Source organism: Ambystoma mexicanum, chromosome 2p (genome assembly GCF_040938575.1).
Source record: "Ambystoma mexicanum isolate Mex_15411 chromosome 2p, UKY_AmexF1_1, whole genome shotgun sequence".
In the NCBI taxonomy this organism is placed as follows: domain Eukaryota; kingdom Metazoa; phylum Chordata; class Amphibia; order Caudata; family Ambystomatidae; genus Ambystoma; species Ambystoma mexicanum.
Window position 1 is genome coordinate 987,258,131 of NC_090923.1, and position 18,012 is coordinate 987,276,142.

An 18,012-nucleotide genomic window follows, 5' to 3' on the forward strand; every position below is an offset into this window, starting at 1 on the left:
GTGCATCTCCCCTGATGCGGGTCTAAGTATCTATCCCCACGTGTGTTCAGTAGTGGCGATTGTTTATTTGGTCCTTTCTCACAGTCACCTGCTCTGCTCGCTCTCATGTCCCTTGATCTACTCCTTTTCCTTCCCTCTCCTGTGCTACACCAATGCCCGCTCTCCTCCCCCTCACCTTCACACATTTCTGCTACCGTTCTCCTTACCTTTTGCTGTGCTCCTCTCCGCACTGCTCACTATGCCCCTATCCTCACCAGGTCCCCCTTCTCCCGACACCACCCATCTCTCACACCCTACTCCTGGATATGGTGCCTTGCTCACTCTCCCAATACACCCACTTTCATACCCCTTCACTTTTCTCCTGCACCTTTATCCTACCATCCCTCTCTTACTGCCCTTACTCTCACTTAGCATCTACTTTGTCTAGCTCTTACCTACTAGCCTCACTCCCCTACTTCTCCCCCCTCTTCCGTCACTACTACTAACCTCTCACAAACACTCATTCACTGCTTCACTCTCTCTGGTACCATTGGCCCTCACAAATAGCTCACCTGCAGTCTTCTCCAATTCTGCCACCAACTCCTCAAACTCCACTTCTCTGTCTGTCCAATCTTTAGGTCTAACACTGCACCCTCTGACCATAACCCAGCAACCCACACGCTGCCTTTCATTCTTTACACTTTTAAACTGTGGCTCTCCTGGTTCTAAGCTGTGCCCCCACCCTCACTATTGGTTCCAGCACTCACCTGACTCTAAAGGCCAATCTGTGCCTGTCATTTCCCCAGAAGCTGTGTTACATAGCTAAAAAGCTTTAAAAACCTCTCTAATCCCCTGTCTCTTTCCCAGCACGTTATCAATCCTTTATGGTTTCCCTGCCATTTCTCTACTGTGCCGTGTGCCTGGAAGTTGTTTTTCTGTTGTTGTGGCGAGTTTGTTGCTTTTCCGAGGTGCTGGATGTCGGTGGGTTGCGATGATAAATCTCGAGCCCCTGGACCCAATGGACTTGCCACTGTAGTATTGAAATATGACCCTGTTATATGGAGCAATGTATTGTTCAAGCTGTTTACCAGTGTCTGCCGAGATCATTGTAACCCAGATTCGTGGAAGAAAGCCATTCTTATTCCGGTTTTTAAAGCGGGCAATAGATCATTACCTGAAAATTACCGGTTGTTGTGGATCTTAGACTCCACCGGGAAAGGTTTTTTCAGCCATTGTTCTAGAACACTTGAATGCTTGGGTTCATACCAACCACCTACTTCACCCTTTTCAAACTGGGTTTCAACGTGGCACTAGTACTACCCACAATATTCATGTCCTAGATGCCATAACTTCCAGTGCCAAATCAAGCACTTTTGTTGATTTTAGGTCAGCATTTGACAGTGTTGATCGAGCCAAACTGTGGGAAATTTTGTTGAAACTAGCTTGCCCCAGTTGGCTTGTTGATATACTTTTTAATATTCATGAAAACACTGTGCAAATTCGTCTAGATAATGAGGGGAGCCTGACACAGCAGATTAATGTGAATAGAGGGGTCAAACCAGGCTGTTTACTGGCTGCCCTCTTATTCAATCTTTACCTAGCTGACCTCATCAGACGCCTTGTCGCTAAAGCCAAATGCTCTGCTAAATTTGAAAAAGTGTGGATATCTGCTATGCTCTATGCAGATGATTTGGCGGTAATTGATCACTCTATAGCCGGTATGAAGGCAATGTTGGAAGAACTTGGCTGTTTTGTAAAAGAACATGGCCCAACAATGAATCTGCAAAAAAACCAAGGCCATGTTGTTCTCCCGTAAAAAAGTCAACAGAGTAAAAGTAGAAGTTTTTTGGGGTAATGTAGAATATACCGAGGTATACAAATATCTGGGTGTCTTCTTTAATTTCAAAATTGGATACAGGTACCTTAGAGAATAAAAGTATGAGGGCCAAGCAAATTACTATGATGGTGCACAAGTTTGTCAAGGAATATGCTGGCTATTCACTAAAAGGTATACTTGCATTATATCGCCAATGGTTCACCCCAGTTTTGGTTTATGGGTTAGAAGCCATTACTATTTCTGACCTTTCCTTCCTTGACAGTATCGAAGGCCTATTTTGGCGTTCCATTTTAGGGGGTACCCGTCTCGTGCCCCATCCAATATATTAGGGTGGAACTCGGCCTACAATCCTTGAGATCCCCTGTGAGACAACAACGTGGCCTCCTCAATCTGAAAGCAATGTGCCACCCTGAGAGTGAACTGCTACAAATCATCGGAACTTAAGCGGCTAAAATAGATGTTCCTACTTCTAGGAGCAAATATTTATCCAGCTGCTGCAAATACTTATTACAGTGGGTGGCTAAAACGAATCAATGTGTTTTTTTTCCTGCTATTAAAAAAAGCGTTCAAAGGCAAAGCAAAGAGAGTTGATTAGGAAATGAATTTTATTCGTATGTATGAACTGAAAGATTTTAAATATATTGAATGGATTGTGCATGAGTATTATATGCCTCAAAGATATTTTATACGTTATCCTGACCCACTGGTACGCAATTTTAGACTATTAATGCGCACCAATCAACTTCCGGTGAAGTCCACCTTTGGTTCTCAGTGGAAGATCCCTGAAAAAGAGAGATACTGTCGAATGTGTCTGGACATAGATGAATTTGAGACTGTTAGAAACATACTAACTTCATGTCCTGAAAGACGCAATCACTATATGTTGAACTATGGCCGTTTTGTCCATAACATGAGCTATATACAGTCGGAGGAATTCTGGAGATGGTGCCTGAATGTGCAATCTGAGGCAGTCTATATAGCATTATATAGAGTATGCAAAACATTTCCGCCTAGAAATAATGAAAATGTTAATGACAAATTGGTGACGACATGTAATAATAATGATTCAAGGTAATTATCACCAACATTGTATTGTATTTGTATTTATGCACTGTACTCCTATACTGCAGTATGAATGAGTGAGTGTTTAATATTTATTGTGTTCTATTTTTCTACTATTGTATAATGAGTTAATATGTGATTGGTATGAATGTATGTAAAGTTTAAAGTTTTATGAACTGAAAACAACTCAATAACTAAATAAGATGAAAGCTCACAGTCCGTATTAGTTGCAGCATTTCTGTTTTCCCCTTCATTTAGTTCCAGTCTGGCTTCTTCTTGGTTTCTCCCAGGTGTACCTTAAAAGTTGCAGTTCTAAAAAAAAAAAAAAAAAGAAAAAGAACCCAGGCCAGAAAAAGTGCTGGTATGCAGTTTGCGACAGAGGGGAGCACTATTAACAACATGCATGGCACATGCAGGGTCTCAGTGACTGTGGTTCCCCCATCGGCTTCTTCCCCATCGAACAGAGTCATGACCCTGTTAGTGTTGCCACAAGTAGAAATTGGGACGGAAATTAGGTTGGGTGGGGAGGTCAAAGTTGAAGTGGAATGCTGAGAGACGATAGGCGGCTGGTCATGCGACCAGCTGTCTGACCTTTTTGTGGAGAACAATGGGACTTACCTTGGAGGTGCGGTGGCATGCAAGTGATCCACAGATGTTTGGCAAGGTTCGGAGATGTTCCAGCAAACCTCAGGACATCTTCACTCAAACTCCTATTATCTCTCGAGGGCAAGGGTGGTCGAGATTCTGTACATGTTTGATGCAGTCTTGATTTTGTTGAACAGTGGCTACGCAGTGGTGGGGGTGGAATGGAGCAGGAAGGGGCTTTGTTGCGGCTGTCACTTTTACAATATGTATTTATGATCTGCGGGCCCCACCTGTGTGGACTGGTCGCAAAGAGGGGCACTTCACTATTTCATGTGCAACCCACTCTGGGCCGACAGACTCCTAGAACCTTAAACATCTTTCTAACATGACATAATGCTATCAACCCAGACCGTCTCGCAAAACGTGCACGTGGAATGCAACAGCCCATATGTCTGTAAAATAGTTCAGCCATATGTGTTCCACCCACAGGATGCATGCTCAATTCCCACAGGTTACACTTGGCCCCCCCACCCTTCCCAAGAGAATACATAGAGTGCCCTTAATTTGGGTAGCAACTGCATATATCACAGTGCCTAAAAGTGGGCGAAATTCTATATTAAGCTCTATAAAAACGTGACCCATAACACCGTAGGATCGCTGCAGGACCACATTACATATTTCAGTATGGTTCATTGTTTTACAGTGAGGCCCACATTAATGATCGCTTACGGAATCCGTGGAGAATCATTTTCTCCCACTCCAAGGGCTTAATTCAGAGAAATGTTTTCTTATGGGAGTTTGCCATTATAAAACGCGTATGTGACTTTGGCCCTTAATATGGATCTATGCTTACCTCTGTATAGAGCCATGTACTGTTCAAGAAACAGTGTTCAGGCTGGCATGGGCCCCGTTGCCTAAGTCCCACTATTCCTTTCAGTATAAATTCACAGATTCTCCTTAATTATTTCAATTTCGATGGCATACAGTAAGCGTTTATTTGTAGATGTATATTTATTTATTCGTGCATTTATTTTAAAAAACATACATGAAATAGAAATATCTAGAACGGGAAGTGTGCCGCAGCTGGAGCCTTACAATTCCTGAATACATCAATCAACCACTCCTGATCCATGAATGACAATCATACAATCGCTTTACGTTATTGCAGTTTATGCGAGCACGTGCAGACTATCTGTATCCCGGTAACGGGTGCAGGTATTTTGGGGAGCACTGCCTCCTCTCACCGGGCTGCCTGCCAGGCTGCATGGCATGACTTTTTGGGGTGCTGAGAATTAGAGCGGTTGGGAACGTGGCCAATCCTTCGGTCTTCCAAGTTCATGACAACTGTAGAACTCAACCTTGTTCTTGCACACATGAGACCTGCTTGTAAATCACTAGAACACAGTTGGGCTTCCCCAAAAGACCCAGAGTAAAGGCGGCTGTTAAGCGAGAAATAATTCCCAATTGTATCGATATTAATTGCCACCATGGGCGTAATTTTAGGGGGACAGGGGTGTTTGCCCCCCCCCCGCCCAACTTTCATGGCACACCATTTTGTCCCTATTCATTTGGCTGGGGAACCTTTTCTTTAGAGGTCATGTCCCCCCCCAACTTACTCCACTGATTGCCACGGATGAACCCACGTCCTGCCCACCCTGGCTCCTGCCCCCCTTCTCCCAGAAAGGGTCCCCGTAAATTGCCGCCCAGCACGGGCTCCAGCTGCGGGAGATGATTAAAACATATTCGCGTTAAATGCCATAAAAAGAGGCAAGAAGCACGCAGGAAGCAGCTGTTGCCAGATAAAGGCGGCGAGGCCACGGAAGCGGAGGCTGCGCGCATGAGTAGTCAAGACTACCTTTTCATGGCCGCAGGCCTTTTGATCAGGGAATAAATGAGCTCAGAGCGGCTGAAATGCTTTTCTTTCTTAATTTTCTTCGGTTTTCTTTTCTCTTGTTATATACAGTGAATTATGTAATTTAATACGTACTGCTGTTTTAATTTTGCGAAACGTAGAGTTCTTTGACTAGAAAACAATAAATATATTTTAAAAAAGCAAAGTCCCCAAGGTGTCCCCTGTGCCCCCCCCACATTTGATGGGTTTCCTATGCCCCTGAACATATGGCCCTCATCCAATCACATGGCAAGGTAATCACATGGCAAGGTAGCTAAAATGAATCTGGATGTTGACTGCAAACATTAGCATCTCATTACCGGCAGGACACGAGTATAAACAAGGTCAGGGTCACGCCAGATCGTTGTGATTTGGAGAAAAGATGGCAGCATTGAGTAGAGAGGAGAAAGCGAGGACTGTAAAGAAGGATGGAAAAGAAGGCACAAGAGAAGGCCAAAGCGGAGGTTAAAAGAGAAACAGCGATGCAGGAAGGAGGTGTGGGATGTATTGACCCACTCCGCTATGCTATGCGGCGTCACCCTACCAGTTATGGTGAAAGAAACGGCAACAACGGCGGCAAAACCCTTGTGCGTGCCAAAAAACCCCAAAAATCTACTAAAACTGTGTGCTTCAGCACACAAAAAACGGGATGCACAACCTGCCACCCATGGTGCATGTGCGGTGGAATACAGCACACCCTGCAGAAATGTGCCAGTGGGCACCATGACCAGCAAACAGAGTGCAGAGAGAGAAGCAGCACTTTGCAAACGAGACCCCAAAATGAGCCTACAAATTACATTTGCTTTGTTGCTAAAAACTCCAATGCTTATAACACAACACTTCTCAACATTCACAATCTTGCCTGGTGCTAAAATTCATGTATCTAATGAAGTATTCTGAACATTTAAAGTCCTAATGTGAAGAGCAAAACATTCCTCAGACAAACTGGATTGTCTGAAAACTGACAGCCCATGCCAAAATCTGGGTGCAGTACCCCGGGCTACCTGAATGACAGCTGTCAGATGAGTTACTGATGAAACTTTAAAGTGAGCTAAAACTAAAAGTCTGCGGGATTAGCAAACAAAAAGGAGTGTTGCCAAAAAGGAATACAGATTTTAGTTGTGTTTTTGATCCCACAGATTTTAAGGCTAAGAAAGTAATTATTTATGTTTGATGCAACAAATTAGGTTTTTGCTGGATTTAAGAAGTTAATTAGCCTGGCTGAGCTGCAAGAACTGGAAAAGCAGGTTTCTCTCCCAGGAGGAGGGCCTTTCTCACAGCAGAAACACACTGGGAGGTTCTAAGTGTGGGTTAGAACAGACTCTTGTCTGCAGAAAGAGAAGGAACAATGACAAGCCATTCAGCCCAGGAAGCGGAGGTGTGAAGGTGGTTGTAAACTCTCCTGGAAGGAGCTTCCCCCAAGGAGGGGGATGCACTGGACTCCCAGGAGAGACAAAGGGGTGGAGCCAAGCGACCATCTGCTGTTAAGAATGAACAATTTTTAAAAGACTCATAACTTATTTAAAGTGGTGAAAAATATAAAAAGGACACCGTTGTTAATTTAATTTTTGGCTGCATGTGTGAAGAGGCGGTAGAACTGTGACATGTTCTGGACAGGAATGGCAATATGTGGTTTTATGCGAAAGGTATTAATGTTAGAATAGTGAAAATTTACACGAACCTATATTAAACACACACAGTTGTGGAAATTTAAATAAAATTTGGAAATTGTGTTCATAGCGAAAAGGACAACATTCTGTAGAAGGTTGAGACAAGAGCCCACTGGGTTTTGAGGAATAGCTGCTACATAAAATATGGCATCTTTGTGTGTGATTTGTATAAAGGTGACCAATGTAGAAATGTACATTTAGTATCAAATCCGATTTTGAGACCAGTGGCTAAAGGGAGGTCTCGGAGGACTGTAAAGCAAACCATAAAATGTGACATCATCCGGCCTTCAATCACTCAAATTGCAAGGCGGAGATTAATTTTTGATCCTATCCCAGCTCACAGGGGCAAGCTTAGCTAAGCCGGCCCATACACCCACTTGTGATGTCATTTTTAAGCATAAATAGAGACAGCTGACAACACATAGGGACTCGCAGATCCACTCTCTTTCCTGATTCCGGCGAAGCACTCTGATCCAGCATTCTATATCCAGCTTTAATATTCTTCCAGATCCAGAGGACAAGACTCTTGCCAGCAATAGAGAACTATTGATTTCCAGCAAGGCCCAAATCCTCAAATGTATTCTCTCCACCCAGTGAAGCGTTGTGTGGTGTGAGAAGGCCTTTTGAACCAGTATCCTGAAATTCTCTGGCTTGCTACCACTAGGCTTGCCTGAGGAACTCGCTATCCAGCCGATTCAAATACCCACAGATTAAGAGGGCAGATCCAGTGCAAACCAGGCGACCAGCCTAGCTGATCCAGTACCGTGCCTGATGTGCTGTCTTTCCTAGACCAGACCCAGTCCAATGACAGAGCTGACGGTCCAATTTATCCTGTGAGTATTAATAGGAAGAACTGTGGCCCATAGTATATTTGCATTTTCTTATCCTTATCTCAAACCCATCCTATCTTTCATTCAGATCCAGTATTGTTAGAACTATCTTTGTGCTGACCCTCTTCTCATCTGAAGAAGTAATTTCCACAGTAGGCGGGTTACACTGATCATGTGACTGTAAGATCCCTCTGTAGTATTCGCTTTTTCATAGTCATCATCTAGTGTAAGCAAACCCATTTTTCATTTTCAAAAGTGCATTTCTATTTTCCATCCTCGCGCCCATTTTACAAAAACGACCTTTACTAAAACCTCTACAACTCTCTCCTTTTTTGTGATAGAAACGAAATTTCAACTCCTACTTGTACCTAACATCCATAGCTATCCATAGAACCCAAAACATTGCAAAACAGTGTTTCTCCCATTATCACGAATATCGCGCAAGGAAAAGTTTGCCGCGAATTACAGTTCTAAAAGGTTTTTAAACGTGAGAAATAGCTTTCATTTGTTTCAGACTTGGACTTTAAGATTTCAAATGTTTTCTTTGGACTAAATCATTGCTTGTGATTGTGTGCAACTGTTCAAAGTGGCTCCCATAGGAATTGACAACAATTTAAGTATTTTTTACCATATTTGGTGTTTTTGCCCAGTGAATTCTAAAGACAATTTTAAAAGCCATTATGACAGCTGAAAAGTCAATTCCGTTTTTCTCGTGTGGTTTAAGGGGGAAAGTGGGACTGATATTCTGTTTGATTTGTGCTATTCCTGAATACCTGCTCTCTCCTCCCATCTCTTTACATTGCCTATTGGGGGTTAAGGGGTGTTGCAGGAGAACCTCTAACCATAGTGCTATCTGATCTGAGCCAACACAAAAGTATTATTTTCTGTGCTGCATTTGTTTTGCTCATTACTTATTCCTAGTGTATTAAAGATATTATTCAGTGTTCTGTCACCCCATTGGTGATTGCTGTTTACCTATTAAAAATATATTGTGATTAAGTTTTAAATACATAAAGAAAAATGTACCTTTGCAAACTAGCCTGATTCCTGGTTCAGTGTGACCAGGCGGTTCTCAGGAGAAGGGTGTGATATGAGTGGTATATCGTTCAGAATATTAAACTTCTAGACAAAAATAAATAAGGGTTTCAGTTGTGCACTAAATGCTGGGATTTGACTTGGGTGTGTGCCGGATTGAAATCACTTACAGAGGACGTCATCGGAATAGATCTGAAGGAGGAGGAGTAAAAGGGTGGTGGAGGTGGACACTGAAGTCCAGAGGAAGACACCAGCACTGACCAAGCCAAGCGGACCAGAGGCTGGAAAAAGGTCCAAGGGGCAAAAGGTGAAACCAGCGGGCCAGTGCAGTGAAGTAGCCAGAGTATCAGGTCTAATGTAGTGGAGAACCTTGTGTACCTGGACCAGACGATTGGTAGGGATGAAGCCTTCAGACCGAAACAAAGCATAGAAATAAAAGTGAGAGCAGCAAAAGGTAAGCCAGGTGCCAAAATACAGATCGTAGTGGTGCTAAGGGGGCCACCAAGAAAACCAAGTCGAATGTACTCTGTGCCAAAGGATTCCTAGAGCAGCTATGCCATGAAGGCTCACTGAACTCAGGGCACCACATCACCCTTGGATAGAGGGCTAGGATGATGACTGCAGCTTTACAATTGACCTTGGACAGAATAGGAAAAAAAAAAAAACCTCAACTGTTGACAAAAGTCATGTGACCAAAGCCCAGGTTAGCCAACGTACACCCGGCAACTGCTACAGAACCACCTGTAAGCCTCAAAATATGTACTGTGTCTGAAGGGACTCAAGTCACGAGACATGAGCATATGAGGACATAAGGAACGGGGTGACATTTTGTTTGAACAGTGCTGCTTTCCTCGGCAATACCTCTTATTGAATACATGAAACATGGTGGACAGGGCAAAGAAACCTGCCTCTGTACATTATACGAGATGTTGTACTGCTACAGAACACAGCACCTCCCTGCCCCACAAATGATAATGTCATCTCAAAGTGTTGTCAAATCCCAGCTTTAAGTTATTTTCATTTTATTCAGTGTGGCTGTCTCAACCAGCTGAATGCACACCTACTACCATGTGGCTTAGTCAATGTCCTGGAAATTGAGACATGAACAAATAGACCATGAAAGACATTCCAACAGGAGGAAAGGTGCCCATCACCGGACAAACGCATACAAAACTATCATGGTTTGCACCATAATCTCTGTTTATACTCACTCCCAGCCAAGTCCAACCGAGTTATCCGTCAGGAACACACCTCGAATGCTGGGATTAGTTTTCATAAACATTGCTGCATTGGACAACACATTGAGCAGCAAGAAAGTGAACAAGAGCAAGTGGGCGGCTTTGGACTGGTCTTGCGCTGGGCCCTGTTCATGTAGGATAATGAACAACACCTCGAGCACCACACAAGTGATCATCCCCAAGGTTATGCAGACAGGCAGGTGGAGAGTGGCATCGAAGCGCCTCCAGCAGCAGGTTAGGAAGGACACCTTCATGGCCATTGAGTCCTGTGTTAAACTAGAAGTACAAAGACTTGATTCAGTGTCGTGCAACAAAAAGTGATTCAAGTAAATAAGCTACTCAAACTTCAAATTGGTTAATAATGCTGTTGGATATAGCGCAACATTGTGATTTAAAATCATCTCAAAGCACTTTGAAAAGATAACATCTGACATAACAACAAAGTAGCATTTAATAGATTTTAAATAAACACAGGGATCAAACCATTGGATGAGCAAGATCTTAAAGCAGCTACTATAAGGCGTCACCCAGCAATTTGGAGAAACCTTGTGGGAAGAGGGACCTAGTACATGATGTGCCACACATTTAAATTACACAAGATGCAAGCTAGAGATTTTTAGTACATTATACACCACGTATTATGCCTTAGTTCTTTGGGATGCGCCCCAACGCTCCTTTATTTCCATTCCCAAACACATGTTTGTATGGCACCTGGCCTGTGGAGTCGCCTAAAAACTCTTGTCATGCTAATAAAACTCTCTAGACTACGAGCAGAAACTAAACCGCTACCAGCTATTTGTAACCCAGAAAACTGTTGTGCGCACCTACTGTTCCCATTGGAAGCAGACTGAGTTTGAGGATGCAGGTCGCGGATGGGGGAGAAGAGCACAGTTATGCATTGATCGATGTTGACTTTTTACACTTCCATCAGATCGGCTAGGGATTAGCCAGGAAGGCATTTTTGCAAAATATTGAGTGCTCTCAATAGAAACCTGAACTGAAGGAATTCACATTTCTTATTGCGTTTCCATGGTTTGTGCACTGCAAATCTCCCTGATGTTCTAAAGTATGTGCAGAAGCCATAGAGAGAGGGCTTGGGTTTGAGTCATTAAGATAATGCAGAACACTAAATTTCAATTTTTTCAGGAAACAAATGTAATATATTTCTGAAGGTTATTCTGTGGCAATTCAAAGATTTTCCAAGTAAATCCAAATACTTTTTGATGGGGTAGATGCTTGTCAAAGCACACACTGGTGTTTCAGGTTTACTGGCCTGAATGCGGTTTATCCAGGTACAATTATTTTGGGAAATAGTACCGGATGAGGAATGTCACTACAAAACAGTCTGGGTACTAATCTATCAAACTCCAGTTATCATACGATATTGAGGATACATTTCTCAAAGGTTCTTCAACATTTGGTGCTGCAACGGCTTGAGGCTAGAGGATGGGACCGGGGTCACCCACTCTATGATGCAGGCCCCAGAGGAGGTTGTGGTGGACCTGGAAGTCTCCTCAATCCATTCCTCGCTTTGCTTATTATAAGCAACCCTACTTTACCCAAGACTCCCTAGCAGCACTGAAAGGAGTCATTCCCTGGGAGGAATAATGGAAGAGGAGTCTGCAGAATTGCCACAGCAAGCATTTGCAAACACGATATAAGTATGGAAGCATAATTTACCGAAGAGCTGGTCACCCAATGGTCTGCAGGCCTTATATGCTCCCATGGACTTACACACGTATGGGAAGACAAGGGACCTCAATATCAACGGTGGCATCAGTCGTGGAACAAAAAGTGAATCCTAGATGACAGACAGATGCAATATCACATCAGCTAGTGGAATGGCCGCACGGACTGCAAACCGACTGCTAAAACCTGCTGAATCTGTAGTCCACACAAGTAATCACCAATCACCAAGCACGCTTGCACAACACACCTGAAGGTGCAACAACCAAGCCCAATCCTAAGAAGGGATAAGGGGGCGAAGGGTTCGGAGTACACAGAGCGAGTTGGAGTTTAGGACATGGCGGTGAGGCGAGTAGGAAAAAAGAATAGAGAACAAACCAAGTTAAAAAGCAGAGGTGGAGAAGAAAGAACTTAGAATGAGGGAGAAATTACCAAGAGCAGAGTTGAGAGAGTGAGCGAGAAATGTTAGAGAAGAGACTGATGAGGTGGAAAAAAAGAGCGAGGTGAAAAAGTAAGGAGGAGGAGCTTCGAGCACAGGAGAGAGACAAGGAAGAAAACAAGAGGAAAAGTTAAGAGGGTAAAAGGAGGGCCCCAAGAGCCAAAAGAAAATGTACATACCAAGTACAGGATCCTTCTGGAAACTTCCAATATGGAGGAAGAGATGGCAAAGAGAGAGCTCAGGTAAACTATTTGTGGGCTTTGCAATTATTTATGGTATTTGTTGAGGGATACATATACATCGATACCATTACTAGCAGCAAATTCGCGCTTAATTATCACATTTTGAATTTAAAACAGTAATTTCTGCCTGCAAAAATAGCTGCATTAAAGGTTATATCATTTTTGGAATCATTCTGCTGCTCCCACCAGTGTCCCGTAACGTTCATGTGATTTAAAACAGACATTTCTGGCTGCAAAAGCATCCGTCTAGAAGATTAGCGGCACGTCTACAGTAATGAGGTGCCTGGCATATGAGCCCTGACTTCCCAGGGGCTTTCTATACAAATCACAACACACTGTCAGGGTTGAGGGGAAGGGGATGAGGAAATAATGGTTCAGTATCCTAGAATATTTCACACTTAAAACTTAATATATATTGCGATGGTTGGCATTGTTTAAAGATTGTTTATTTTCCCCAAACTAAAAAAACTCCTATAAATACAATGAGTACACCAATACAATGTCCAGGTCACCTTTGATATGTGAGGGAAAAGCGTGCCTCCTAACAAAGGAGAACAGCATCTGGGTAACTTCAGAAAATAAGTGGTAGGACACCCCAAAGTAGATGAGGTGTAGAGTGGGGGGCCGGTGGGGGAGTAGCGGGCCAAAAACGGAATCATGAACACTTTGGTAAAAGAAAGAACATCCGAGGAAACGATTGGAACCAATGTTTATACTGGTGCCAGGAAAGATTTAGTTGCCTCTGCACCAAACTCTCACCGTTATGTTCAAAGTGCTGCTTTTTAGTTTTTTTGTTGTTCAAGAATGGTTACCTTTATTTGACAGCTCCCAGGCGCTAAAATGCCTATGCAAGGAACTAACAATAGACTTCAGACTGCAGGGTTTCAAGGGCACCCTCAGGGGACCTTGCCAAAGGGGTCTCAAGACACAAGATAGCAAGGGTATCCACGATACCTGAACTCCAGCAGAAGCTTTCTGGTGGGGAATGAATCTGTCTGGATCTTCACTTACCCACCCCCCAATATCAGTAGGAATAAGATTAACACTGTTGTAAACCAGTGTAGTTGGGTGCTGATTATAAAGGTTGATATGGTTCACTCCAGCAGCAGTAATTTCAGAAATGTCAATGTGAGAAATTAAACCTAAGTCCAAAGAAATAATACAAAAACATTTGTTTTCCAGTTAAAACATTTGTATATGCCATTAAAAATTACTCCCATTGGGAATTGGATTTACATTTTTACACACTAAAAAATAAAATGCTACTTTTTTATTTGGTTTATTACAAACCTTTAAATATCTTATCTTTATATGTACATTTCATAAGGGCATTTAAAAAAAAAAAAAAAGTACAAACATCTAAATCACATTAAAAAGGCGTCTCTACTGGTTCACCCTACATTATTCTATGCCCTTTAGAGCCTTTTCAATTATGGTTACTTTGGTCCATGCATGGCTGCTAGAATCAGGCTCGTCGTTCCCCCAATCACCAACCAGTTCCATCATTCTTTAGCTGACATCAAGTTTACCTCTTTGACACAATTCTCTAAATATCTAGTTCTGATATCTACACGTTCCCCACACAAGACCATTAGATGATGTAGTGATTCAATGGAGTCCATTCCCCCACAGAACCTACATATTGCAGGTCTACCTTGTCCTTGTTTCCATACTTGTAATATTTCTCCATTAGGGAGGATATTAAGCCGGAATCTCATGAATAAATGTCGATAATGTGGAGCAGGAAATTTAACTATATACTTAGGCAATTGATTAATGGCTCTTTTTTCATATGTATGCACCAATGATAACCAATATTTAAATATTATTACTTGGGTCTTTAGCCAGTCTTGCATCTCCACTGTGGCGTCCATTGACTCCAACCAAGCGATTTATGAAGAAGCCAATACGGTTTGCCTTCATTTAAGTATCTCAAGATCTCCAATGGGGGCAAATGATCAAACATAACATATTTCCTAAAGAGGGAGATGGCCTTCCATCGAACAGTGGTCTCCACAGATTGCAATCCCATTTCAAATCCGATTGAGGCTACTAGGCGGGCCTTAGGCAATCTCAATACTTGCCTCCAAAATATACCCTCCAAGATCCCCCACGTTTGCCAGGTCATATTCAGCATTGTTTCTGCTCCATATGTCAATATTGGGACGACCTTTTGCTTGTAAAAAGTTAGGACTGGACCGACTGTGTACTTCCCATAGCGCTTAAGCAGCGCCACCCCTTGGTTTGCCAGCCTCTTCTTTTTAGATCTAAGTATGACATTCCATTCTCTTTGGCCTAGGTTTCTATTAATCAAGACTCCCAGATATACCACTGAGTCAACCTGTCGCAATTTCTCACCCCCTCCTCCCCCCGGCTCCCTTTTTTTTTTTTATAACTCCTTTTTAGGGGTGCTGCTAGCTCCAAGAAATTGCATTTTTTTATATTCACCATTAACTCATTTTCTAAAGTATATGCCATAAATTGGGTCAGTCAGCACTGCAAACCGATCAGGTTTGGTGAATGAAGATGAAGACCAAATCATCCACATACAAGACCTACAGGATTAATTGTCCCTGCATTTTAGGGGTGGGGGCAGTCACGCTACTCTGAGACTCGGATAAGTCCGACAGATACACATTGAATAGCATCAGGGCTAATGGCCAGCCCCGTTTTAAGCCACTGTTGGTGTGATTTTTCTAGGAACATCCCCCTGCCAGTCTTACCTCCATTGAGGTTCCAGAAAATAGGGCTAGCATTTCTTCAACCAGATGTTCCGGGCATCCTCATTTACGAAGTTTCCACCAAAGCCTCTCCCTAGTAACGCTATAAAAAGCTTGTTCAAGGTCAATAAAGGCTAAGAAATCGCTTGATTTTTTTTTTTGATTGCATTAAGCTTCAATATATTTAAAAGGAAGAGGTTTAATGTGGTGCCCATTCCCTTCACAAAGCCAGTTTGTCTTGGATCTAGACGGTCACAATCGACCGCCAATTTATTCAGGCCATGGAGCAAAATTGTTGCAAACATCTTCCCCATTACATCGAGGAGGGAGATGGAGAAAACCCCAGGAATTAGACCTATCACTCTTCTTGAAAATGGGTACTATTAAAGCCCTTTTCCACGAGGTGGGGATTTCCTTAGTTCTCATGATATGTTTGAACAGAATGGCCATAAACAAGGGGATGTTGCTTCCTTCAACATACTATTGGTAAGCCCATCTGGCCCAGGGGCTCAGGAGGGATTTAAATTGTGAATCATACCCTCAATGCCTTCTTGGGAACACTCAAAGCACCATGATTCTACAGGGTTTGTCACTTCGCTGCTCTGCCCAGCCTTGATTGATGTAAACAGAGCTGTAAAGTGAGCTACCCATGTGTCTACAGAAACCATGGATGATTGCAGAGCTCATTGAAATCTACCACCAATATTTATTATGCCACATAGGTTTCTGGTGTTGCTTTTAAATACGATTTCAAGCATGACCTCTGTCTCATGTTGACTTCTAGCGGCTCTAGACGCAATCATCCAGTTTCTCCATTTTTAGTTTCCTTTTTCTCAATAGAAAATCCTTTCCCCTCCAGGGATCCTGGTTTGATTTTCCTGAGGTCTGACCGAAGCGATTTCCTTGCTTCTACCACTATTCTGTTGTATATAGGGCATGGCTCAAATTATAGCTTTGCGTGGCTTCTGCTCTTCTCAACAAAAACTTTCAACAACCATGCGTACTCAGACCCTTCACTAGAATTCACCAGGTGGTTGCTGAGCAAGCCTGTTATTGATGTTACATCCCATGGCTTCCTTCTCAATCTATTCCCCCCTTGTGATATTTGCATTGAGGGCATCTCTACCAGTTTGCGAGGCAATGTCAATGTTTCACACCTCATTCCAAGGAGCTTAGAATTGCTTGTGGGCATTTGTATCACCGAAAATAGATCAACCAACTGAAGGAGATTATCCGAAACAAAGCAATAGACAGCCTTGCTGGTGCCCCCTGGCCCATGTGCATTTTCCCGGGATGTCACCTTTGGTTTGCCCATTCAACATATGCAGACATCACTCAAAAAGATTCCACAGACCATCGACAGGCCCTCTTTTGTAATCCATTCCTATTCAAAACAATCCATTGATCATACAGGAGTTTCCTATTTAGATGCCCATACATAATATAGGGATCTTTTTGGGAAACATATTTCGTCCAACGTCTCCATTACACAGGCGATAAATAGGCTCTCTTCACATATATCCACACTCCAATACACGTTGAAGATAACCATTGTCATTTTGTCCTCTCCTCCCCAGTTCTCTCTTTCCATAATCAGCACTTGCACGAAGAGGTTTGGATTGTGTACCGCCCGCACCACCAACTTCAACCCCCTTCGTAAAAGAGTCTATAGGCCTGACAATGGTCTTCCGGTTTGTCCTTTTTAGCATGGTTCAAGTAACAATCAAAGCCTTCTTAACTTGGATTAGATCTCATCCATGTATCTTGTAGGAATAAGATATCATACCTCTCCAACCCCAAGACTTTCTTATTAAATAGGTGGGCCAAACCCTGCGAGTTCCAGGATCCTAAACTCAACCCCGGCCTAGATTCCTCTTCCTGACATTAATGATTGGGGTGTCGACCTGGTACTAAGTCTCCTGCTAACCAGGACCAATCTTGTACTTCAGTTTTGTGGGCAGTAAGCTCCTTTGAACTGAAAAGTTGATGGTAGGCGGTCATAGACCAATCCACCCTAATTTTTATTGGGAATACTTTCTCTTTCCCTCTTTCATGGGGATCTTTCCAATTTTAGGGCCGACGTCTAGTGACCTCCCTATTTATTTATTATTAACATTTATATAGCACGCAACAGCCCAGAGGCATCGTGCCACTCCTTGGCACAGGCACCCTTGTCACTGACTTCTCTTCATCAAGTCAGTGTCTAGAAACCTCAATATAGACAGTTCAAATCTCAAGGGTAAGAGGTCATCAGCCGACTCGAGGAGAGTTGCCTTCATCAGTGCAGATTGAAGGTGTAGAACAACCCAATCCATTCTCTTTTCATTCATTAACTGCACCACCCTAATATCCTCCGAGTTAATGTACCTCAATTTTGGACTATGATGTAGAAGCCTTATGTCGTTGCTGCGATTCAAGATCAGGTTGTCGTTAGATTGCAAGACTCGCTCGAGTTTATCAAGTTTGTCTCTTGGAGAGACCAATTTAGATGCCTCCGGAATCATAACTTGGGGCTCTACATCTAAAATTGCACAGTTCTGTTTATTCCTCAAGGGCTTGAAGTTTTTTTTCTCTAAAGCAAGTCTTTTGTTCCAGAGTCAGAAACGTAGGGCTATTCCCTCTTTCTTTACCCACTTCTCTTTTATTCACACCAACTCAGATTGAAGTTGGTTCAAATCTTATCTCTGTTACTATTCTGGAATCGATGGTCCCATTTGGTGAATACTCATCTTCATAAACTCTTCATCTTCGTATTTTGTGAGATCAAGTAAGCGAGCAATAGTTCCAGAGATGGGACG

At 42.8% G+C, this 18,012-nt stretch overlaps 1 protein-coding gene across 1 annotated transcript in view; it reads right to left on the minus strand.

The window, feature by feature from the left end:
* LOC138566997 (probable palmitoyltransferase ZDHHC24) overlaps nucleotides 1-18,012 on the minus strand; it is a 162,690-nt gene that overhangs the window by 120,175 nt on the left and 24,503 nt on the right. The window contains exon 2 of the mRNA XM_069644796.1: nucleotides 10,101-10,403. Coding sequence (XP_069500897.1) covers nucleotides 10,101-10,387 — 287 coding nt within the window. The 5' untranslated portion in view covers nucleotides 10,388-10,403. The remainder of the gene's footprint in view (nucleotides 1-10,100; nucleotides 10,404-18,012) is intronic.